General features: G+C 46.6%; 1 protein-coding gene across 1 annotated transcript in view; it reads left to right on the forward strand.

The window, feature by feature from the left end:
* Pkhd1 (PKHD1 ciliary IPT domain containing fibrocystin/polyductin) overlaps positions 1 to 25266 on the forward strand; it is a 288492-nt gene that overhangs the window by 95760 nt on the left and 167466 nt on the right. The window contains 2 exon segments of the mRNA XM_042672035.1: positions 1003 to 1159; positions 16213 to 16425. Of these exon segments, the coding sequence (XP_042527969.1) occupies positions 1003 to 1159; positions 16213 to 16425 (370 nt within the window).

Here is a 25266-nt window from a genome sequence, read left to right on the forward strand (position 1 = left end):
CTCTACCACTTGAGCCACAGTGCCACTTCTGGCTCCTTTGAGTAGATTATTGGAGATAAGAGTCTCACGGACTTTTCTTCTTGGGCTGGCTTTGAACTGTGGTCCTCAGATCTCAGCCTCCTGAGTAGCTAGGATGACAGGCGTGAGCCACCAGCACCTGGCAGCGGCGGCTTCTTCTTTCTCTCTCCTTCCTTCCTTCCTTCCTTCCTTCCTTCCTTCCTTCCTTCCTTCCTTCCTTCCTCCCTCCTTCCCTTCTTTTCTTCCTTCCTTTCTTCCTCCCTCCCTCCCTTCTTCCCTCTCCCCCCGCCCCCCAACAATAACGTATTGTAGAGTAACCACAAATGATCAGGCAAGTCACTAGTTTTGAGAGAAGAACAGAGGGCGGGAGCAGCCAGGTACTGTTTTCCTCTGGTCTCTTCCCCTCAGTCCTGCTCTGCCCTTCCTCCCTCTCCCTCCCTCCCTCGCTCAGGCTCTCGGCTCTCTCCTTGTCATCTGAAGAGGCCTTGGCCTTCTCTACGCAGTGCGCACAGAGGAAAGCCAGCACGCACAGCGAGAGTGGGCCAGGTGGGCGGACACGGGATCCTGGGAAGGATGAACGGTTCTGTGCAGCCGGGACAGCGGGCAGGAGAGCCTGTGAAAAACGGTGCCAATTCCATCAAGCCAACGCCGGCCAGCCAGCAGGACGTCTCAATTCTCCCGGTCCCAGACTCTTTATGACTCTTTTTGGGGTCCAAGATTCGATACATGTCTGTAAAAATTAAAAAACAAACAAGGAATCAGCTCCACTTGTTAGGAATCGGGGAGCGGATGCTGGAAACGGGAGAAGGAGCTCCGAGCTCAGAATGCGCTTCAGTCGGAACTTGGTCTCTTGTATATTTTTTCCTTCTGTTTGAGGAAGAGCGGTGGCTGGTGTCGTGGAGACATTTGAACTATTTAGCTAGGCTGTGCTTTCTGTCTTGGTGGGCTGGATCCAGACAAACCCAGGTCCTCTCTGTTTTCCAGGGTGGCTTTGCCCTTCAGTCCTGCCGGAGGTGGTCCAGGGCCTGCAGCTGGCGTTCTGCAGGGATGCCACAAGATGGTGCCAATGTCACGGTGGAGAAGGGCCAGTGGCTTCTGCTAGACACCAACACCAGCCTCCTCAACTCCCTGCACATCAGAGGTCGGTGGGGTTTGGACCCCTTTCAGGGAGTGGGAGGGAGGGGGCCGCGTTGGGAAAGCCCCAGCGTTTGGTTGAGGACCATAGCCAGACCATACGGAGGAGATTTCACCAGGAAAAGGAAGATATGGTCAGAGGCCACGTGGGTGGCTCTTAAAAGCACAGAGCTTGATTATTTAAAAAAAAAAATTTTTTTTTTTGCAAACAAGAAAGTTCCCAGTGTTCTCAAAGAGCAGACGGCGTCCCCAGTCCTTTGTAGCCCCGCAATAGAGCAAAATGCCCTGAAATCGCTTAACGTGGCAGCCTTTGAAATTCCCTGCCAAGAAAGCCATGTCTTCCTGCTTTTATCCTGTTGTGGTTTGGACTTCTTAGTTGCATGGAAAGTCGTATAAATAGGCTTCCTTATTGCAAAACTGACCACATAGCTCTAGGGTCCAGGAAGTTGGAGGAGGCTGAGAATTTCAATTTCAACTCTTCCATCATGTGGCCCAATGGCAAAAATCACCCCTTTGCACACTTGTTTGCTTATCTGCGAACTGACCATAAAAAGCTTTGTTGACCTCAGGGGTTGGTAAGGGAGAATAGTTATCACATGGCCTTATTTTTTTTTCTTTTGTCAAATAAAACTTACTTATGTGTGTCTATAAACTTCTACACTAAAACACTACATTTCACACTGCATGTACACAACACACACACCGAGTTTTGTTAAAGTATGAGCATAGCCAAAAGAATAAAGTGTTTTAAGAGGATGAACTAATACAATTTTGACACCTGCCTCTTACAGATGGGATCCATTTTTTTTCAGATTAGCCATTTTTGTCATTCTGTATTCTACAAGTTGATTGTTCCTGCTGTGTTAGCCACGAGAAGTTTTCTGTCAAATTGGTTAGTTTGGTGGTATAGGAGGAATAAAATGGGGCATTGGCATGGGTTCTTGCCCTGCCTTTGTGGAGTATGAGTTTGAGTGTGAGTGTGTGTGTGAGTGTGTGTGCAGTGAGTGGCTCTTGGGGGTGTGGATGTGCTGACAGTCACCAAGTAGCCTGGAAAACGACAGACGTAAACCTCATCTCGGAGGAGAGATTTCCTTGCCAAGTCTTTAACCACAGGACTGAGTGCTTCTTGAGGCTGGGATGCCTGTAGGTGCTCCACAGTCCACCTGTTTGGAGCAGGTTTCCTAGCTCAGATTCTTGGGTTACTAAGTCTCTGCATTGATTCTGTCTCTCGGGTACATGTTCAATGGAGGGATGGTTTTGTAGGAAAAGCTATGGAAGGAAGGCAGTAAACAGGCGTCAGAGGAGATCAGAGGGGTGGAGAGGGATGTGTGTAACGTTTCTGTGGCTTCTCACTCTTAGGGTTTCTAGGTCTGAGTAATGCAGATACTTTGCCACTGTTGCCATTTGCCTTTGATATTCCCGCTTCAGGCAGTATCTTGATTTCTGTTATGATACTCAGTTACATTTGAAGGTCATACTTCTGAATATCCGAGCCTTCTGGATTCTCAAAGGCTCTTGTCTTGCTCCCATTTCTACTTTGGAAAGAGTTGAGTTTTGTTGGGTGCTGGTGACTTACCCCTATAGTCCTAAGTACTCAGGTGGTTGAGATTGGAGGATCATGGTTGAAAGCCAGTTCAGGCAGGGAAGTCTGTGAGACTCTTACCCCCATTTAATACCCCCCACGCTCCCCAGACCCCAAAAGCCAGAAGTGGAGCTGTGGTTCAAGTGGTAGAGTGTTAGTCTTGAGCAAAAAATCTCAGGGACAGCACCAAGGCCCTTTCAAGACAGGACTGGCACTAGGAAAAAAAAAAGTTGAGTTTCATTCCTTATATACATGTCTTTACTAGCAGCAGGGAGGGCTGTACACTTCCTGTGGCAGCTGGAGAGTGGCACCAGAGACGAAGTTCATGCTGTTATTTATGATACCAGATGTATGTATTCTTGAGGCTTATGGACAAATGACAGACTTTTGTGATCGTGCTGAGAGCCAGCTCTATTTATTATGAATTTACTTTGACTGGAGAATGATCCAGAACCTATATCTACTTACCATCTTTATTTCTTTCCTGTATCTCTCCCTTCCTCCTTTTTAAAAATATACTTCTAAAGATAGCATTAAACACAAAAGAGAATTAATTAATTAATACTAATGAGCTGGGCTGGAAAAGGCATATTGCCTTGGTTTCATTAATTATGTGTTTTGTTCTTTTATGTGACGATGCCCATCGGCCATAGTCCTTGCTGAATTAAAATGTAGTTTTTCTTTATTCCCCAAAGGTGTGATGAGCCATGATGAGAAGGAAAGGCCGATGTCCTCTCAGAGCACATGCAGCCCTAGGGGGCCTGGGCAAGGCTCTCCCGAACGGACTGATGCGTGTCTTTCTGATCCGGGCCTCAAGCAGCTTGATGTGCAGTGTCTTAGGGTTAGGGGTGGATGAGCTCTTCCAGGGACACTGGACTTTTAGGTTTAAATACTCTTTTTTTTGTTTGTTTGTTTCTGTAAATACCTGCAGCCATGGTAACTCAGTTGATGGCTATGCTAATTTGCTTGACTGTACTAACCTCTCTCTTTCTCTCTCTCTTTCTCACACACACACACACACACACACACACACACACACAGAAGCATCATGCTGTATACTTTGAGTCCATTGCTTTAAAATGCTCAGGCGGGAGTTTGTTTCTGGTCTCTACATGGGCTTAATAGTTCCCTTTAATGTGATTTTCTATTTTTTGGTCTACTGGTGTATACCAAAGCAGTTAAGAACTTGGCTGGCTTACACGGGAGAGAATGGAGCCTGAATCGTAAGCTCCAGCGTGTGCCCTCTCTGGGGTCTTGGGCAGGCTCCAAGCCTCCGGTTCTCTCTAGGGCAAGGCCTGACAACAGCCGGACTGATGAGCAGCAGTCAATACTGTGTAGCAGTCTTGTCATGCATTTCCCACCTCCTAGGAATGGTTTGGATGGTCATGGGGCTTGAACTCTGGACTTGGGCTCTGTCCCTCAGCTCTTCAGCTCAAGGCGAACGCTCTACCACTTGAGCCACTGCATCACTTCTGGATTTTTGGTGGTTAATTGGAGGTAAAAGTCTCTTGGACTTCCTGCCCTTGCTGGCTTTGAACTGCAATGCTCAGGTCTCGGCCTCCTGAGTAGTTGGGAGTGGCGTGAGCCACGGTGCCAGGCTGAGGCAATATTTTTGAAGCTCTAGCTTTGGATTGAGCCTTGTCCAGAGCAAGAACTCAGTTAATGTTTCTTTTGGACTAGCAGTAGGAACAGAAGATGGCTGAGGATCAGGCCTCTGTCGTAATTTTACGGGCAGGTAGAAGCTACTACTTCTCTACATAAAACAAACGATCACATAAAGAACTAGCTGGGTCAGAGGCCCTGTATTGCTTCAGCTCAGCCATCTGCGGCCTGGTACGGCATTCTGCCATAGTTTTCTTTCCACTGGGGGAGGGGAGGGCACTGGGGGGGAGGAAGAACCCCTGTTGTTTTGAGACCTGGGATTCATGGATGTGTGTTATTCCGGGGTAACTTGGAGAGCAGGCTAAATCTTTTCCAAACTCTGAACTGAGAAGTCCAAACTCCTACGGCTAATCCCTTTGCGTCTGTTACACTTGGAGTTTTGATGGAAGGCAATGAATGCAGCCTGTTGGTTTCTTGAGATGCAGGCCTGTTTCTTTACCTGCTGCCAGGCTCCTTACCAGGATCCCTGCCGCTCAGGTGTGAGGACTTCAGGAGGAGGAGCCTTGTGCCCACGCAGGCTGCCTTTTCTTTGAAATCTCACATATAGTAAAGTTAGCTTCATGTAGCAGTGACCAACAACTTTGGCAGACTATTCATCCTGGCTCATGGTGTGGAGGGTGTGGTAGAGCAAGGCCGGGTGTAGCACCGTGGCCAGGTAGCAGGAGGAGGGAGAGGGCGTACAGGAAGGAGCCAGGGCACAACAGAGGCCCCAAGGATCCGCGCCTATGCCTACTTCCTCCAACTAGGCCCGCCTCCCTCATCCTACCACTTCCTAATAATGCCCTCACATTATAAATCCTCCAGGGGCCAATCCGTTCCTTAGGCCAGAGTACCGCGCATCATCCGATCGTGATATGCCCTATCAGACACACCCTGAGGTGGGCTTTACCTGTCTCCTCGGCACTTCATGGTCCAATCAAGATGGCGATAAACTCTAGGCCTCACACAAGGGAGTCAGACAGACCTTGCTGCTGTTAGTTAGCAGTCAGCTAGACCGGAGCAGGCAGCTCAGCCTTCAGAGCAGATGCACACAGCGCAGCCGTGTAGGGATGCTATGACCTAGGGCTCTGTAGAGACATCCCGTGGGCTCTCAGACGCCGGCCGTGGGGGACACGTGGCCTGTTACCCTGTGCCCGCACCTCCACATTTCACACACACCAGCTCAGATTTCAGGGCAATTCATTTTCAAAGAAGCTTGAATTTTGAAAAATCTTAAATATTCTTGAATATTCCCTTCCCCTCCCCTCTGTAACTACAGAATGTTTTCGTCGACAAGAGATGTTTTGCGGTCAGGTAAAATGTGTTGCAAATTGGTGACTTTATGATAACCGATCTGCAGATTGGCTGTGAGGGAAGGTGGAGTGGATCGCCTTCTTTTTAACAATCAAAACATAACTCCCCTTCAGGGTGGGGCCTGGGCTGGCTCCGGGAAGTCAGGTCAGCAAGTAGGGGTCTGGGTTTAGATTTGAGGTGGCTCCTGACTCTGTACAGCTTTCCTCAAAAGATCAACGCTCAGAAAGGAAGTGAGAGGGATTTGGTTCCATTCATAGAAGGAAAGCGCATTCTAAGAATCTACTTTGTGTGAGTGTGTGTGTGTGTGTGTGCGCACGCACGTGTGTGTGGAGTAGGAAAGGGGTAGTCACCTCTCTTCCCTTGCTTGTACATGAGGTGTGTGTGTGGCCTGAGCTGTCATCCAGAGAGGAAGCTGAAGGAGGAAGTCAGCATCGGGAAGAGCTACCCCGAGTAACGTCTGCGATCGCCTTCACTTCCACCCCGTGTACATCTCACGTGTCTCTTCTGGCCTTATACTATGGGATGGCTGCATCTATAAAGCCAAGCTGATTGAGGACAGGCGTTTTAGCTGGCTGGGAACGTGGAACGCAATCTTCTTTCATATTCAGTTCTTGGCACGTGTAACCTTCAGGTGTTCCTTACCTGAGAGAGCCGTCCCTCCTGCGTCGAGGACGTTATTCAGAATGTAGGCTGGAGGCTCGAGGAGGCCGGTGCATGTCTGCCTCTGCTGACCCTTGTCAGGCGCCCCGATGCCCCCTGCACAGAGTAGGTCCTCAAGTATTGGCTGAGTGAGTGAACTAATGACTGAGTTTCTGACTTGAAGAGGGCAGATGGATGTTAGTTGTGAATTTCCCTATGGTCAGGGCCCTGCCTGTCCCCTCAGATTCTAGTGGATTCACCCAGACAGGGACCAATTTCATTTACTCTTTGTATATCAGGAGATCAGAGACAAAGGCTTTTTAATGTGGGGGACACTTGGCTCTGAAGCCCCTTCTATTTTCCAGTCAGACAATGACTTCCATTATTGACCTCCAGAGAACAGTCCCAGACACATTTGATTAGCCTTAACTGAGAGATAAGCCAATGCTGGGAGAAAGGACCTGCTTTCAATAGATAGGCAGACAGACAGATAGGTAGATAGTTAACAATTTACAGTTTTCTGCCTTGACAACTTGGATATTGTAACATGAAAAATGCTGCTGGAAGAAGCAGCCCCCTCCCAGCCCAGCGTTTTCAGTAATGAAAGATAAACGTTTCCAACTTCCTCATGACCCTCCACCGGCTTTCCATTAGCCCTTCATTTCAAGGCTAGCCTTAACATGGCTTCCAGGGTTCGTCAGAAGTTGCTCTATCTTTACCTCTCTATCTCATTTGTTGATTAATGATCCCTAGATCATACCCATCCAGACTAGGAGTAAAGCTAGAGATCTGGAATGCTTCTTTCTGGGTTCTGTTGCAGACAAGAATATAATGGCGCCCAAGCAGTTCATATGCGCTTTATTTTATTCCTGGGCCAGATGAAAGTAGGAGGTGGTCTCACTTTTTGCATTATTATAAAGAATAGCTTTCATTTTTGAATACCATTATGGTATGGTCAAGTCATAATGACAATCTTTAGAGAATAATTATCTTTAAAACCTTTAGAAAAGGCAGATTGCTCAAACCAGCCTGTATCAAACTGTAGGCTGGTCAGAAGTATTTTTGGGTCAATGCCAAAGGATCTTTGGTGAAGATAAATGATTCATTGAATGTGTTTGGTACAGAATTTGAGGTAAAGCGAAGTGCTTTGTATACTTTGTTTCTCTTTAGAAATAGCTTTCTTTCTGGTCACAAGTGCATTAAACTTTATTTTTATTATCTCCATGTAATTATAAAGTGGGATTTGGGTTCCATATGTTAGTGAATGAGTACGAGGCACCAGTGTTACCTCGCGCCTCGCTCTCCCTCTCCTCCAGCCACCTCGTTCCGGTTTCGCATTTGTACATTGAGTATTTATTATGCATTCATCCACAGTCAAGTGATTGTTTTAGAGCCTGGAAATAGCTGAGGGCCTTGAACGTATAAATGGAAGACATTTTTTTAAAGGAATATAATTTTTCTGTCAAGATGTATGATAGTAGCTATCATAACAATCACATTTATTTCCCTCTGAGTGATTGAATTGCTATATATATTTCTATAATGTTTTTTCTTCCATTAACATGTTTGCATTTGTAATCAGTATAGAGTTAATTCAAATATAAAGTTACCTTTATATAAAGTTGTATATTTTGTAGAAAAAGTTAAAAGAAAAACACAAAAAATACCAGTTGTAAGCTTTAGTGTCACTCTGAGTTTTCTAGGCCAACATCCTACAACAAGTGTATTTCCATTTACCTGAAGCAGTTCAATGTGACTGCAGCCTTCTGGAAGTGTAGGATGTATGTTATATGTATATATACATATATATTTCATTTATTGGTGATCTTTTTTTTAGATTTTTCTATTATTATCTTTATGCATGTTTTCATATTATTTTAGTACCTAGTAGAGGGATGGGAAAATTTCAGTTATTGTTGGCAAGCTGACTAAGGAATACGTCTGTAGTTCCAGGCCCGTATTTTAGCAAATTCCACAGGGCTCTGGTCACCTCAAGCACGTTCTTGACTTACCGATGGAAGTACATGAATAGCTCAGGTCCTGTTGGATCCTCATCTCAGCATCATCTGGGAACTCTCCATGGCAAACCTGCTCTGGGGATGCAGGCCTCTTTTTAATCTGTGTTTTAAGGTTTCCAGGTGATCCTGACACATGCTCATGTTTGAGAACCTGCCTGAAACAATAACGGGAACCCAGCGGAATGATCTGGATGGGAAAGCAATTAACCTCGCCCAGCTGCTCTTTTCCCAGAGGCGATTCCTCATCCTTAGCAAAGAGCAATGGCAACGGGGCTGGCCTCACTGGATGCATTCTGAGCATGGCACATTTCGAGGGGTGTGGCTCTCTGTTCCACTGCTGAAATCTGAGCTGATGGAAACCATGTCTTCCAGTGGCTGCTGTTTGCAGCTCAGAGTCAGGAGCTTTATTTCAGATATCCTCCCTCCCTCCCTCCCTCCCTCCCTCCCTCCCTCCCTCCCCTCTCTCTCTGTTACCCCTTTGCCAAGTCAGGTTCCTTAAGGAGTTAGTCTATGACACCCATTTCAAGAACGTGTATGAGTCTTTTCCTGCATCCTGGGAATGTTTTTGCAAACACTTTCTAGTTCATATTTTCTGCTTTTCTCTTTTTTTTTTTTGTTTTAATCAGGCAGAGACATTACAATTAAAATACCGTTAAAGTGATTCTGGCAAGACTTGCAATAAGCATGTTTTTTAATTAAAGGAAGAAGAGGGAGATGCAGAACAGCATCAGCTAAAGGGGAAAATTTCATCCGATATTTATTTTAATTGAAATGAGAAGAAACGGAAGTGCAGGCACAGCAGTGTTCGCCTGCCCGCGTACCCTGGGTTGGTCCCAGGTTTCCAGGTTTAGGTGTTCTGTGTTTGATTAATTAGTAGCGGGCCAGAGAATCCGTTCTCTGCCCCCAATCCTTAAAGCCTGATTTATGCCTCCCGTCTCCCATGTGTGTGGGGGGGCCTGGGCATCTATTTCCTGAGCTGCTGGTGGAGAGGATTAAGGAACGTGGACTGAGCTCTGGGGGACTCCCGTTTGCCAGCCAAATTGATTTTCCGCCTCTCTGGCCGGGGACAAGCCCACCTCCAAGGCCTCCCAGGCTCTGCTCCAGTGGGTCAGATGCGAGTCTAATCCGGATCTTTCCAACAAAGGAAGCTGAGTGCATCCCTGTCGCCGTGCGGGCCGAGGGCTGTGGCTGCCTCCTTTCTACGCCTCTCCCCTGTTGCTCCTCACCTCCTCCTGACCCCCACCCCCAGCGCAGCCCACTCCAGCTCTTCCGCCATCCCAGCCGGCACCCCTTACTGAGCCTTGGCGGTGTCTGTTCCATCCCGAATGGATGATCACCGGTACTCACTCCCTGACTATTCGTTGATGCTTTAACAATGCATGGACAGGTAGACACAGGCTGCTAACATTGTTGAAGGAGAGAAGTGGAATGGAGGTTAGTTCATGCCGATCAATAAACTGGTTTGCAGCAAGGCTTTGACTCCATCTAGTTTGGTGACACCAGGGATCCATGTGCTTGGGGTCCTCGATCTCTGCTGGCCTTGCTTCTTGTCCACCTCACCAATGGAATCATTCCTCCTGAGGAATTCCCGGGTTCATTTCATCACAGGCGTTTCCCTCGGGGCTCCACGCACGGGCTCTGCATCCTTCCCATTCCCTCCTCCCAACGCTTCAGGACTCTCGAAGCTTTCCCTGGGACCCTGTCTTCACTGCCCTCTGACTCTTCTGATGCATTTCACTCTTTCTTAAAAGCGCTTTTCTTTCCACCCGCATCTTTTCTTCTGTTCTCGCTCTGCATCGTTCTCGGAGACTTCGCTGACATCCATTGCTTCCCCTCCTATTTTCCCCAAAAGTATTTGGTGGGCCCTGACTGCATTCTTCGTGTTTCTAACACCCTCGTAGCCAACTCTGGTGACCTTGGCTTTGAACAAAACAGATTGAAATCGTGCTCTTGGGGAGCAGTGGAAGATTGGCCTAGAAAATGTCAACTTTCCTCAGCAGCTTCCCTCAGAAGAGAATCCAGTAACACGGGGTGCTCTTCTGAGAGCTGAGGTGAGGCGGGGATGTACGTGATTGTTAGAGTAATTTGGAGCTGAGCGGAACTGACTCGGACCCCGCAAGTATATGTGGGGGCAGCGAAAAGTGGTTGGGCCATGGAAATAGTTTGAAGGTAGGATGCATAAAATTCCCTGAGGCACTGAGTCAAAGGAACTGTTCAGCTTTGAGGTTGAGCCTGGACTTCACTATTCCTGGGGACAGGAGGGACCGTGGGAGTTCTGTGAGGCAGGGGGTTCAGGGTCTGGGGTGTTATGTTGAGAAGGCCGGGAGACATCCAAGTGGCGATGTTGAATGGGCAGTTGTGAGTGTGAGACTTGAGCCGAGGGCAGATGCAGGGTTTAACGATGACATCTTGAGATTCGTCAGCAATTAAGTATGAGGTCCACACCCTTGAAACAGGCTGCGAGAGCCGACACTGGACAGAATAGGCGGTGAGAAGATGCTGGGGAGGTAGGATAGGAGCTTAGGGGAACGTGGTGCTGCGGGAGGGTCGGGGTCCGGGAAGACCACGCGAGCACGGAAGTCAGGTGTGGCCAGCCACCAGAGCGGCGAGGACTGGATCCCCCATGAGTTGCCACTCGTGACTTTGACGGGAACAGCTCAGGTGGAGAAGTCACAGAGAAAGCCAACTTGCGAGGGTCCAAAATGATCCCAAAGAAAAAAGAGAGCAAAAGCCAAGCATGGAAGTCAGCAGGGGCAGCCAGGCCTTGGGAAGAGTATTATGGGACAGAAAAGTATTTCCATTCTAAAGTGTATTCTATAAGGGGAAAGAGAACTGTGTATTCATTTTCTTAAAAAGAAACACACAACAAACCACAACAGATTATTCTGTGGTCGTCACCAGGGATGGCTGATTGTAGGGTTATCCCAGCGTGGGTTTTGATGTACTTGGCGAGCAGTGGCTAGCTGCTGGAAGCCTCTTTTACTTCCCTTTGAAAGAACTAAAAAAGCAATGTATTTTTATGGAAATAAGTGACTACGTGTAAAAAGTCGCGTTTGTTTATCTCAGAGGGGAAGTAGCAATAATGATGGTTGATTGATTTTTTTTAATATAAAATTACCGAAAGTCACGTGTGGGGCGTCATCAGCTCTCAGGAAAGTCGCAGGAAGCACGGAAGCGTTTTGCCAGCGTCTGACTTCAGTTTGTTTTAGCTTTCAGAAACAGAGCCAAGCTGTAGCCAGTGGAGAAAGGAAGAAAGTCTCTGCCATCCCACATTCAAGCAACTGTCCTCCGAGGCAGCCTGTGGTGTATTTAAGTGAGAATGGAAATCTCCAGGCTGTGGCATGCAGCTCCATTCAGTATAAATGTAATATTCTTTCACCCAAAGTAGAATCTTACCTCTGGAGATTGCCTGTAATCATTTCAGGCAGCAAGAAGCGAATTCCTCATCATACACTCCTTTTCTCCTGTCACTGTTCATATTCATGGATCACTGGTTTCTGTCTTAAAAATCTTTTTAACTTTAAAGGTGATGTATAGAGGGGTTACTGTTACATAAGTCAGGTAATGAGTACATTGCTGTTTTGAAAAGTGTTGCCCTTCCTTCGTTTTCTCCCACTTTTTCCCCTCTCGACTCCCCTGACCCCCAAGTTGTACAGTTCATTTCCAACATAGTGTCTAGTGAGCATCACTGTTGCATAGGTTCACCCTTTGTCACACCATTTCTGTAATTCCCCCGTACCTTCCCCAAATCAGGTAAACTTTTATACAAGAGAAAGGGTTCAGAAACCAAAAACAGTGATAACATGGAATAAACCAAAGGAGAAAAAAGAAAGAAAAAAGAAATAATTGCAAACAGTACAATTTATAAAACAACAACAACAACAAACCTCTCGTTTCCATTTCTTGGAGTTTGTTTTGATAAGACTTGGAAAAATTATATTAAGTGAAGTAAGCCAGACCCAAAGAAATCTAGGCTGCATGTTTTTCCTCATTTGCAATAATTAGAATATGTCTAGAAATCCAATGGACAGTAAAAGACAAGTAATTTACACTTGGACATGATTGATTAAGCAGCACACTGAGAACCGAGGAGGATATTCATAGGAGAGGATCACAATGGCTCACTAGCTATGTGCATATGACCATACGCTTTTCTTAATGCACCCAGTGAGGATATGTATTCTAGCAGGGTTGGTGATGTTCATATTAATTAATTCAGCCTGTGTAAGGCACTCTGGACAGCACAAATCATTTGTTTTCTTTGATTCTCTTCTCTTTTCATTAACATCATTTGTAGTTCCTGTCAGTAAACCAGGTTGAAAAATTCCTACCAATTTGTTTTGGTGTATTTCATATTAAATTAATGGTGCAAGGCACAAAGCCCATGTTTATCTATTTACTCACTAATCCTTGTAATCTGCTTTAAATCCTTTTCGGAATGAGGCGAGGTATATATCCATTAACAAAATTAAAGTACAAACAAGCCATAGGCAAATTTACTTAGGATAACACATGTTTTTCCTTAAATGTAACTATGTAAACAACCCTAATTTTTTTTAAAAAAAGGGCTACCAGGGTAAGTTTGTGGAAATGGGAAGGGTTGTAAAAATGGATAAAATGTCATCTCTTTTTTCTTGTTGGTGATACTGGGATTTGAACTCAGGGCCTCCCTCTTGCTAGGATAGTACTCTACCACGTGAGCCACGCTCCTAGCAGTTTTTGAGTTAGTTACTTTTCCAGTCAGATCTTGTGTTTTTGCATGAGGCTGGGTTTCAGATTGTAACTCTCCTCCCATAGGCTGGTAGCCCCAGAAGCTGGGGTGACAGTTGTGTGTAATTACTGTGCCCAGACAGAATATGAACTAGGGTATTAGTGACAGCAGTGAAGAATTCAACACAAATAAGTGAACTTCCCTGTGCTGCCTCTTTCCCTTCTTGTCCCCGGTGGGTACAATGTTCACGGCTCCATTTCTAGGGGCAGTGACAATGGAAAGGAAACTTAAAGTCCCATTGCTAGTGGACCCATTTGAAAGCCCAGTGAGCAGTGCTAGCTTTGGTATTGGGATGAAGACGAGTCCTTTGTTCCTTAGATAGTTTGTTTGATTCCCTTCTGGGGTAAATTATACATATGCTATAATCCAAAAGGGAAGTGAATGTAGCCACAGTGAGATGTTGGAAGTTGAGGGCTGATTGGAACTGAAGTGCCGGGGCAAATGCAGGAAGCAGGCAGGCCGATGGCGCCCAAAGAGGAAGCAGAGCTTGAGGGGTGAATGAGGCAGTGCTGCCCAAACTGTTAAATTGACATCAGATCTCCGAGCAGGGACCTGCACCCATTGCTTCAACAAATCTCACCACAGTTCTCCCAGGGAGCAACTCCTCTATCCGCCATACAGAGGGATAAGCCGGCATCGAGGTGGGGAATGCCTAAACCAAGGCTGAGCAGAGCACAGGGCTCAGCCCAGAAAACGTCCTGCGACTGCCCTCCGACGGCTTTGGGGTAGAAGACAGTAGACCCTGGTGAAGAGAACCAAGGAAAGCTGGAAGGTCATAGAGCAAGTCAGCAGAGAAGGGGCCTTCCCATTTATCAGTCACTATCTCTGTCCTAAACGAGGAGAACAAAGGTAACCAACAGCAGCGAAGCCTTTTCCTTCTCTCCCTCTGGTTGGGAAGCCATTCTAACAGCATTCTGTCTACCTCCTTGCCTATCGTCAGCTCATTGGGATTGTGGATGCCATTTTTAGATTAAATGTAGCAACAACATTCTTCCTGAGAAAATGGGAGTCAGAGTACATGTGAGTGTTTCTTTTTTTTTTCTTTTTTTGTTGGTTGTGGGGCCTGAGCTCTGGGCCTGGGCGCTGTCCCTCAGCTCTTCAGCTCAAGGCTAGCTCTCTACCACTTGAGCCACATTACCCACTTCTCCAGCTTTTTCTGCTTATGTGGTACAGAGGAATTGAACCCAGGGTCTCATGCATGCAAGGTAAGCGCTCTACCACTGAGCCATCTTCCCAGCCCATGTGAGTGTTTCTATAAGAAGACCTTCGGGTACTTATATCAGATTCTCCAAAAATGTTCAGTCCCATATTCATTCACTTAACAACCATGGATCGAGTTCCAAACACCTACCAGGTACTGTTCGAGACATTGGGAGCTGACAAAGTGAGCGAAACAAATAATTACCTGCATGAAGCATCCATTCTAGGCAAGAGAGGGCCAACCAACGTGCAAATGCGTAGCATGTCAGATGTCATGTTGTGAAGGAAAATACAGCAGTAAGGATCTAGAGCATGCTGTTTTGTGTGGATCAGAGGGAATGCTTAAGAGAGAAGTTAACACTTGAATAGAAACAAGGGGGAACGAGACACAGGAATATCTACAAAAAGCATTTTGGAATATTAAAAGAAAAGCACGTCCACAGGTTTGGAAGCTTGTTTTGAAAACTAACAGGCAGGCCAATGTGTTTGGACAACGTATTGGTTAACACTGCTACCATAATGGAGTACCCGAGGCAGGTAACTTTATAAAGAAAAGAGGTTCATTTTGGCTCACGTGTCTACATAGCATGGTATAAGCTCTTGTGTTTCTCTAACATGTATGTATCCGACTGTGTGGTCTCTCTTTTTCTCCTTATAAAACAACCATTCAGCTCTCAGGATCTAGTCTATTTTAATTACTTTCCACAGGCCCTTCCTCTAATCGCCATACTCAGAGTTAAGTGTGTACTTTCTCTTAATTCTTGTCCATGTAAGACTTTGGAGAGCAAATCCATGCATGCTTTGACAAGTCATACTCAAACCACTTATTTCAGGGAGACAGATTTTATAGTTCATTTATGTTAAAGTGTTTATATGCGATGCTTTGCTTTTCTTGAAATTGTTAAGAAAATTCTGTGAAATGTAAAGAATGCTCTGCATCCTCTAAAGGAAAGGTATTATAAAACTGAAACTATTTTTGTTTTATTATATCATTATTATTTTGACTAAATGTTTATTTCTAAGCATTTAATTATAGTTACTTTCACAATAAAATAATTGTATGAAATTATACTCCTATGTTACCAGAACATTTGTGAGTTCAAACAGAATGGTACTGGTGACTGGTTAAGGTTGTTTGGTTGTCAGTAACACAAAGCAGTATTTCTCTAAAAGGAAATTTATTGAGAAGGTATTACTGCGTCAGTGAACAATGGATATAAGTAGAAGTAACTAGCCACTGGGGCATTCAAAACTCCTAGACTCCTTACAATATCTCCATGGGTCTATCTTTCTAAACCACTTCCTGTCTTCCTAAGCACTTCCTGTCTCCCTGTTTGAGCCCTCTTCCTGTAGAAGCCTTGATTGACAGCCCTCTCTCTCCTCTCAATGGAGGCAGAACTTTGGGGAAGGATGTGTTTGTTCTCAGAAGATGGATGCCGGAGGCCGCCCTGCTCCCCTCTGCTCACTGGCCTATATTATCATGCCTGTCTCTCTGGTGCATACTTTTCTATGAGCACTTTTGTGCATTTATTTGTCTCCCAGCTTTTTAAGCTTACTTTTGAGTGATATTCTCATTCTGTTGGTAAATGGCAAAGTTACTGGCTTTCTAAGCTTTTCTTTAACCAGTCCTAAGTTGCTCAGCAGTTCGGCGACTTCAGTGAAAAATACTATCAGCAAACCTGCAGCCAACAGTGCTATTAATCCACGCCCTTGTGGAGATGCAGTGCTTCTGTGCTTGGCTAGCTGATCTACCCTGTGCCTCTCAGAAGAGAGTTCCAGATGAAGCGAGCTTAACTTTGTGAAATTAATAAGCGAGGCGATTTCACCAGACATGGGGCCAGTCAAAGTGGGGTGAGCCCTCCTCCAGTGCCTGACGTCTCCCCTTCCTCCCGCAGGAGGGAAGCTCATTGTCCTAGGCCCAGGTCCCATCGAGCTCAGGGCCCACTCCATTCTCATTTCTGATGGCGGAGAGCTCCGGATCGGAACGGAGGACAAACCCTTTGAAGGCACGGCTCAGATCACTCTCCACGGGAGTTCCCACTCAACGCCCTTCCACCCCTATGGCGTCAAGTTCCTGGCTTTGCGCAATGGAACCCTTGCCCTGCATGGTGAGTGTGCGTTTGACCAGGAGAATGAAATTGGACCATGCCTAACCCACGTTTGGGCGTTGGAAATGGATAAAGCTCTTTTTTTGAAACTTTGGAATTCGATGCTGTGGCAACAGGTCAGTTGGCGTGGGGCACTGTTTTATTAATGCACAAATGGAAAGACTGGCCGGGCTGTGGTGCCCAGTTATTTTCTCCCCTCCCTGCAGGACTGGACCTGTGTCCACTGCCGGCCTCAGTGCCTCTCTGTGTGCTGGCCACATGCCCTGCCCATGGAACATGTTTTTAGTTGTAGATTGGCTCTGGTTGGTGGACTGTGAGTGGAGATGGTGTGCTGCCAGCCGGTGGACATGTTCGGGCGGTAGCGATTCAGCCATTGACTCTTTTCCTAGACTTGAGAATAGCTTGTTCTAGCTTGGGCGCAGTTCCTTCAGCTTCAGCCTGAATGAAGATGATGGCTGCTGCCGTGTGTGTGTGTGTGTGTGTGTGTGTGTGTGTGTGTGTGTGTGTGTGTGTGTGTGTGTGTGTGTGTGTGTGTGTGTGTGTGTGTGTGTGTGTGTGTGTGTAAAGAGCGATGCCTCCGGTTTTTAAGTCATTGAGATTTGCACTGTTGACCCAGGCAAAAGCAGCCAGTGACTTGGCTAGTGTTCATAATGTCCCGGCGTCACAGACCCAGTAAAGACAGCTTCGTTTCTCTGTCACCTTTGAGCTCTTCCCTTCCAACCCCGTCATCCCTCTGGGCCAGAGTTCAGTTAACGTTTCACTCAAAATCTCCTTGCAGATGGGTTAGGTGTTGATGGGTTCCTGGGAAAAAATAGGGCTACCATAGGTTTATGTTTCAAGCTCATTTGCCTTCTTATCACTTACTTCCACTTTATAGAAATAAACATTATTTTTCCCTTTAGGATTCAGGAAAATACTAGTAAGCCTGCTAGGCCTAGTGTGGTAGCACGTATCTGTAATCTCAGCACTTGGGAAGTGAAGACAGGAGTGAACAGGAGTTCAAGGCCAATCTGGGCTGGCTACACAGAGATCTAAAGGGAGACTAAACTAAGGACCATAGTCCCAACTGGAAATGTACAAGTGGAATGAATGTGGAGTCTGTTTCCGTGGACTTTTACCTCCTCTTGGATGAACAGCATGAGCCAAAGATGCCTTCGAGTGGCAGCTCCGGTACCTCCAGAACACATGATATCGTTTGCATAGAATTTTAAAAATTAATTGGTGTGACAACCTCCCCCCCTACTACTGCAGAGTCACACTTCTAGATAGGGACTCACAGCTGTGCAAGGGGAGCTGACTCTCGCTTGTCTCTGTCTCTGTCCGTGACATGCTTTAGACTCTGATCCAGGTCGCGAAATGTCCCCTCTTCCCTCTGTGTAATTTCTAGGAGGAATCACCATCTCCCTTCCGTATTTCTCACATGAGCACTGTGCGCCAGGCCCTGTGCTGCACTCTGAAGATTACATTCTAAGAGGTTAAAGAGCCCAGAACCATCTGGGTGGAAATGCAGCATTCCCAGGCTGTGGTTTGCTTCCGTTCCACTTCCAGGAGGTCTGCTTTTCCCTGTCTACATCGACCTAACAGCCCGCGATCCGTGGCTGCTCGCTGGTATGGTGGCCACGTGGGCGCCCATACTGATGGCTGTGCTGTTGTTTGTCACTGAGCCACATTCCTGGAACAAGAAGACCTGGATGGGGATTTCAGCCAGGCTGCAGCCCTTGCTGAGGACCTGTGGTCCCACAGGGCTCTTAGGCTTCAGAGCCACTGTGCAGGGCAATGCTGATGGCTCAGCTCCTGGTGGAAATTCGAATTCAAATGATGGTGGTACTGGTGGTGGTGTGTGTAGGGGGTATTCACCCTCCCCGTTCCTTTACTGAGCCTCTTTTGCTGTAGTTTATTCTTAGTCTCATTCTTGCTCAGTTATGGAGGATCAGTAAGTGTGTGCTAATAGTTTAAACATACCTCATGCTTGCAAGCCTTTGCAGTTTAGAAAATATCAGGTTGCTGATATTGGCTCCTGCTTGAAATCCTAGCTACTTGGAAGTCAGAGATCAGGAGGATTTTGGTATGAGGCCAGCCTGGGCGAAAAGTTACCAAGAGCCCCCGCCCCCCACCCTCACCTCTTCATTCCCGGCCTCCCCACTCCACTCCATCCCAGGCAAAGGCTGGGAGAAGTGCTGTGTGACCCCAGGGACCTGGGAAGCAGAAAGGGGAGAATTTTGGTCTAGGTAGGCCTGGGTATAAACTCTAAGCTGTCTCCTAAAAATAACGGAAAGAAAATGGCTGGAGTTACGTATGGCCCAAGCGGTAGAGCTCCTTGCCTAGCAAGCGCAAGGCTCTATATCAATATCATTAAAAAAGTTCAAGTTAAGAAAACACCTACTGCTAGTTGGGTGTGATGGCCCGTGCCTGTCGGCCCAGCCTCTCAAGAGGTGGAGATCTGGAGGATGGTAGTTCAAGCCTAGCCCAGGGGGGAAAAGATCTAGAGACCCTATCTGAAAAATAAAGAAGGGCCAGGGTGTGCTCAAGTGGCAGCGTGGATCCCTGAGCAAGAATGAGGTCCAGAGTCAATGAAAGGAATTCAAAAGAAAGACAATCTCTAGTGCCACTCCTTACTGCCCTAGACCACAATTAAAGCAGAGTAGCTGCTTTAAGATATTTTGGGAGCGCTGGTAGTTGAAGAAAAGGCAACCCTACCTGTGTGATCTTCTTGGATATTGAGGATGGCGTCCTCTCCCTCTTTGTCTCTCATTTCCATCCTCTTTCCCTTTTCTCCTCTTACATTCTGCTTCCTCTTCATTGCCTTTCCCCTCTCTTCCTCTTCCACCTGCCCACTTTCTCTTCAGACCTGTCACCAACTGCCGTTGAAGCCATTCATTCTCTAGGCCTCTCCTGTGGCAGCGACCGCCACACAGGGCACGGGCGACATCAAGCCATTTCTTCTCTCCAAAGATGTGGCCCCATGTCATTTATTTGAAAGAAGTACTGTGTAGAAGAGGCTCGGCTGTCAGGACGGGTGGCGGATCCTTCCGGACACAGCCTGAGCGTCACGGTCATGAGGGACCCTGGCTTAGATCCCCCCTTCAGGAGGTGGCAGAGCATGGCCGAATCATGACCTGATTCATGGGCCTCACCAGGGCCAGAGGATGGGCTGTCTGGTGTGACACCAGGGCTTTGTGGAAAAACTGCTTTTCTCTTGCTGTCAAATATGCACACGAGTGAGCAACGCGATTGACCGTCTTGGATAGAGAGGAAATTCTCCAGCTTGGTTCCACAAAAACCCCTTCCTGGTGAGAGTTGGTGAATCAGGGCCTCTGTGTGTCATCTCACAGTGTGACTCATCGGGCTGGGGCTGGCCACAGGCATGTGGCTGTTGAGTGTGATCCCGTGAGCGTACGTGGAGGTGCACAGAGGAGAGTGGCTATTGTCCTGGTCTCAGCTGCGACCTATGGATGTATTAGCCTCTATAAAGCCCCAGACACAGCCTGAACCAGCTGAGGCGTTCCCAGCAGCGCTGGGTGCGAGGATGCACCGTCAGGGTCGGTGCTTACTCTATTCATCATTCTTTGTCCACCCCTGGGTAGGCAGAGCCAGTGCTCTCCTTCTTACTCTGTAGACGTGAGGCCAGCTTGGTTGGGGATGAGGCGTGCGTTTCAGAATCCGCCAGGGGCCCGCTGTACCTTGTGTGCCAGTCAGAGCACACCTGGCCTTGCGGTGCTCAGGCCACGGCGTTCCTGTGCACTGGGCTCCCAGGCACCTTCTGTTCTGTTCCTGCCGCCCACGGGGCGCCTTTAGATTCCAATCTCTCAAGTAGCACAGGACAGCCCCGACTCTCGGGTGTGATTCTAATCAGCTCTTCTTGGAAACTACTCGTCAGGGCCCTGGCACAGCCAGAAGCAAGGAGGTGCCCAGCCCGGTCAGCCTCCGCAGACTGGATTCTTCACGTCCTGTAGCCATGATGGATGGCGTTGGGTCTCCGCTCTAGCTCGGGTCCCCTAGAATCACCGGCAGGACTCTGAGCATGTTGACCATCACACACGCCCCTGCCCCTGCCTGCGTTCACACTCGCTCTTTCGAACACGCCTGGGCTGGCCGACCCCCTAAAGAGATCCGGTCACTACACAATCAGACTTTGCCACTCTGCAGTCACAAAGAACGCGGGAGCCACAGAAGTATTCTCACATGCTCACACACTCACGTACACGTACATCTGTGTGTCCACGCCCGTGCACGCGCGCGCATGTACGAGCAGTGATGTCTTTCTTTTTCTCTTGGGGAGTGGACAGGGACCAGACATGCTCTGAACCCTGGGTGGAGTGCAGGTCCTTTGCTGCCCACCGAGCTACAGACAGGAGGCGGGGGCTCAGGAGCCCTCCAGCACGGAGAGCTGGGTGGTTTGTGGTCAATAAAGAAATTTCACTCCACCTTGCTGCCTTCACCACCCTGGCTGCCAATCCCGCCCCACCACCCCGAACCGAGTGCCAATCACCTGTCACTCTTGCGGGGGTGGCTGTCAGCCCGGGCAGCTGGAATTTTTGACAATGTAATTACGGCTCCTGCTTCCACAGTGGGCGTCTGGGCAGGATGGGGGGGCTTTTATTGATCGTTCGGCAGGGAAATTTATCAATGTCTCGCCTTTCATTTCCAGTTCTTCCCTGAGAAATTTGTCTGACAGTTTCTTAAGAGAAGGGGAAAAAACCGCAGTCTTATGGCCTTGACTAGACTTCTTTCTTTGTCCTTTTTAAGAAACCACAGGAGTTAAGCGTTGGCTATTGTTAGAAATTTCTGAGAAAAATCTAGGATGAGGGGCATGATTGAGGAGGACATTAGCGCGTTTGTGAGGGACGTTAAAGAATTTTGTAGAGATAATAAGGCAGGGTGGTCTAAATGATTCCACCTGACAAGCACCCTGCTGGATTTCAGTTCTGTTTTTTACAGGCCTTCCTCCAGCTGCCCTTATTGTAGCTGCTGAAAAGCGGAAGGCTGTCTGTCTTTAACCACAGCGTAGTGCCGTGGGTTAGGCCAAGAGCAGGCTATGCTGCTGCTTGGGGTTTTCACATAGTGTCTTGGTGTAAATGGCGCCTGGAGTGGCTGGAGGGGAGACATTTGAAGCCAAGCAATAAACGTTGACATGGCTCAAGAACTCAACTCATGGTTGTCATCCCTATGATAGAATTGCCTATCAAATAACTCGAGGTCATCTTTGACCTGTACCATATAGATCTTTTTCCTTTTTTTTTGAGGGGTTCAGATTTTCTCTTTGTAAACCCACACCATTGCTGTAGCTGTGTATATCTATATACCAAATATCGATATCTATATATCTATGTATAGCTCTATGTCTCTATGTCTCTATCTATCGACCAAGCTCTCAGATTGTTGGGCTGCAGGGACAGAAGCCCAGTGGGAACAAAGAGTCAAGGGAGCAACTGGCCTTCGACATGGAGGCCTCCAGAGGCCGGATGCCACTCGCCTCTCAGCGCGTCTGCATGCGTCGGGCCTTGCTCCCCCTACGCCTTGTTGGCTTGTTCAGCTGGCCCTTGGCAGTCCCGAACTTTACATGGACTTCTGTTCTCTACCACTCTGATGCTTTAAAAGCAAACCAGCTCCAGAGAAGGCCTCACGGAGTCCTGCTTAGTTCAGCTATGGTCTCGTGGCTCCCAGGGCTTGGTGTACGGTGACTGTCCCTCCTCAAGTTGCCTCTTCTTTCTTTCAGTAGTTCTTGGCAATGTGTCTTCCAAAACAGAACTGACATCAGTAATGAAAGGCAACCTTGGGAATTTCTCTATGCTCTAATAATGCTTCAGGAAAATGCCCCAAATACAGCAGTTCTGTGCTCGATGGTGAGCTTAGTCGGCTAAAATTTGAATCTGGAAGAGTGACCTTAGATCCATCTATAAGAAAGGATTCTCTAAATTACTGGAACCTGCGCTTTAAGGCAAGATCCTTCAACAGATTTGAGTCAACATGCTGTTTTTAAGGTCTTTTAATTTTAAGTGTTTACATGTAAATGTATACTGCTAATTAGAAATGAGTTCTAGCTATTCAACAGTTCAAGTGCAGCAGGAACCCCACTTAGAAACACATTGTGAGGTACTTCAAGTTTCTATATTTAATGGAAAGTATTGACATTACTCAGGTCTTTTTTCGTTGTAAGTGACAGCAAACCCTATTCAAACCACCACCACAAACAAAGGGTACTTATAGGTTCCTGTAATTAAAAACATTCTCAAGCACAGCTGAGTCCAGGTGCTCTAACAAAGTCATTAGACTGTTTCTGAGCAGCTTGTGGGTCTTTCTCCCTGAGTTGTCTTTGCTTTCCATCACTGCACCTCCCCAGGAGGCAGACTGGGCTCCTTGGCTCAGCTGCCCGTGGCTATCTGATCTCTGAGAAAATCTCCACCTTCTCACAGCAACATCTTACATCCCTCCTTTAGCTAAGACCTTACCCTTAGTTCATTATCCTGGCTACTGTATTTATCCCACCGCCCTTTCTAGTAGCAGCATATACATCTCATGAGGACAGAGATTTTTCTTTTTCTTTCTTTCTTTCTTTCTTTAGCTTGTATGTTTACAACAAATCCTGACTGCCTAGAATAGAACCTGTGCTCGTAGTTTGCTTCTGAGAAATATTTGTTTTGTGAACAGTTAAATGAAAAAGCTGGATCAAGAGCTACAGATTGGATTTTGGCCCCATTTGCATCTTGAGCTTTTTGGTTCGCTGTCGGTGGCCATGAGAAATGGTATTCATATTACCCACGACGGGCCACAGGTCCCCGCCTAGAACGTGGTACGTGGTTTGTGGGTAGATGAGGAGGGCTTTGGCTGGTTAAGAATCTCACAGGATTTCCTTCCTAAGCTGGCTTCAAACTATGACCCTCAGATTTCAGCCTCCTGTAAGTAGCTAGTATGACAGATGTGACCCACCAGCTCCTGGCCTTCATCTTTTGTTGTAGATTTCTATAGTTCTCTTTCTTCTAAGATGTAGCAAAGCACATCTTCTATAGATGAGTTTGACTTTGCTTCGTTGTACAATAGTCACTCAGATTCCGTTGGAGCAGGGAAGTGACTGCGGGGATCAGAGCCTTCTGTTGACACCAAACTAGCTAGTGGACCTTGGAAAAAGCCACCTCCTCGGTGCTAGTTTCTACCTGTGGAGATAATACGGAAATATTTTTCATGGTGCTGACCCCCAGTTTAAGCAGAATAAGACATAAAATTCTAGCCACAGTGGCAGGTTGTAAACAAAACAACAAAACAAAGCACAAGTACTCCATGCATGCTCATTATTGTCATTGTTTTGTTTGTCTGCAGCTTTGATCGGGTCAGAAGGATGGGAGGTTCTTGTTTGTTCTCCAGTGATCTGTCACCTGGCATTCGTGACACCTTCTTCTCTACCATTTGATACTTTATCTACCGCAAAATCTTGTTTATTTTAATTTTGGGCTGACCTGTGAGCCACACTTATCCCCCACTGGAGAGTCTGATAACTTCAATTCCTGCCCGGACTGTTGTGTGAGCGTTCTCACTTACCTCTCGTTTCCCATGTCCCTCCCATGTTCATCATTTGCCCCGGATCCAAGGCCATCCCATAGAGACAGAAGTCATGCTGTTGCTCAAACATTCTTCTGTGGCTCCCTGTTCCTCCTATGATAAAGTCCAAAATTTTAATCAACGCTCTAATACCTTAGCTATTAGTTTAGGTAGTTCCTGCCTGTACCTTCTGCCTTTTCCCCTGATTTCCTTACCTCCAGTCTCTAGTGGTAACCTTCTTATAGCTTATTAACTACCTAATATTTTACATCTTTTATATTTTTGAATATCAAAAGAAACTAAACTTTGTTAAGTAAATGGAAAGCGACACTGGTGGAATCCTCTGATTTTTTTTTTTCTCTTCAAAGACTGTTCTTCCACAAGCACCTTCAAAGCAAAACTATTAATAACCTGGGCATGGAAAAAGAGTATTATCGAACTGGGTATTCTGTTCACTATTTGTTAAAATTAGATTTTACATAGATCCTGGCACTTTATAATTTTCAAAGCGAGTTCCCATTCTTTCTCTCCCCCCACCCCCTCCCCAGAACACCTCTGTGAAGTAGGGAAAACTGGATTATTATTATTTATTTCATTTAGATGAAGAAATGGCAGCTGGAAGGAGGAGACAACTGAAGCTTATTCTGTTCCCTGTGGCCGTGAGAAGCACGTAAGGATCTGTCAGGCTTGTGTACGCATAGCCGGTATTTCCCTGTGACAGGGACACACTGAAGATAAATCTTCCAGATTTCTGGAACCATTTCTCAATATTAAGTTTTATTCCCAGCTCTTTTTGGGACCTGACATATAGCTTTATTCCTTATGTTTCTCTTTGTACCTTTTTTGATTACAGACACAACTGACCTTTGTTTTTCTGTTTGTTATTTATCTTTCAGTGTCATATTGAACTTCATAATTTCTGTGACAGCAAATCTACAGATAGTTTTCTTTTATGATTTTTGTTTTTAAGTCTGTGTTTAGAAACCCTTTTCTCTCTGATTCTATATAAACATTAATCTTTTGGTTACTTTCTTTGGCTTTTTTGGAAAAACAAAACAAAACAAAACCACTGACATCTTTAACAGAGCTGGTAAACTATGATTCATTATTTGCTTTTGTTAGCAGAATTTTATGGAGGCACAGCGCTGCCTCTTTGTGTAGGGACTGTGATGGCTGCTTTGTACTGGAGCAGTAGAATTGTGCAGTTACAACACAGGCAACCTGGCCTACGGGCCCAGTACCCTTGGCATCTGGCTTCTTAGAGGAAAAGGTTGCTGGCTGCATGTTTAATCCAGATTGAATTTCCTT

Source organism: Dipodomys spectabilis, unplaced genomic scaffold, assembly GCF_019054845.1.
Source record: "Dipodomys spectabilis isolate Male_0828 unplaced genomic scaffold, ASM1905484v1 ptg000669l, whole genome shotgun sequence".
Lineage (NCBI taxonomy): Eukaryota > Metazoa > Chordata > Mammalia > Rodentia > Heteromyidae > Dipodomys > Dipodomys spectabilis.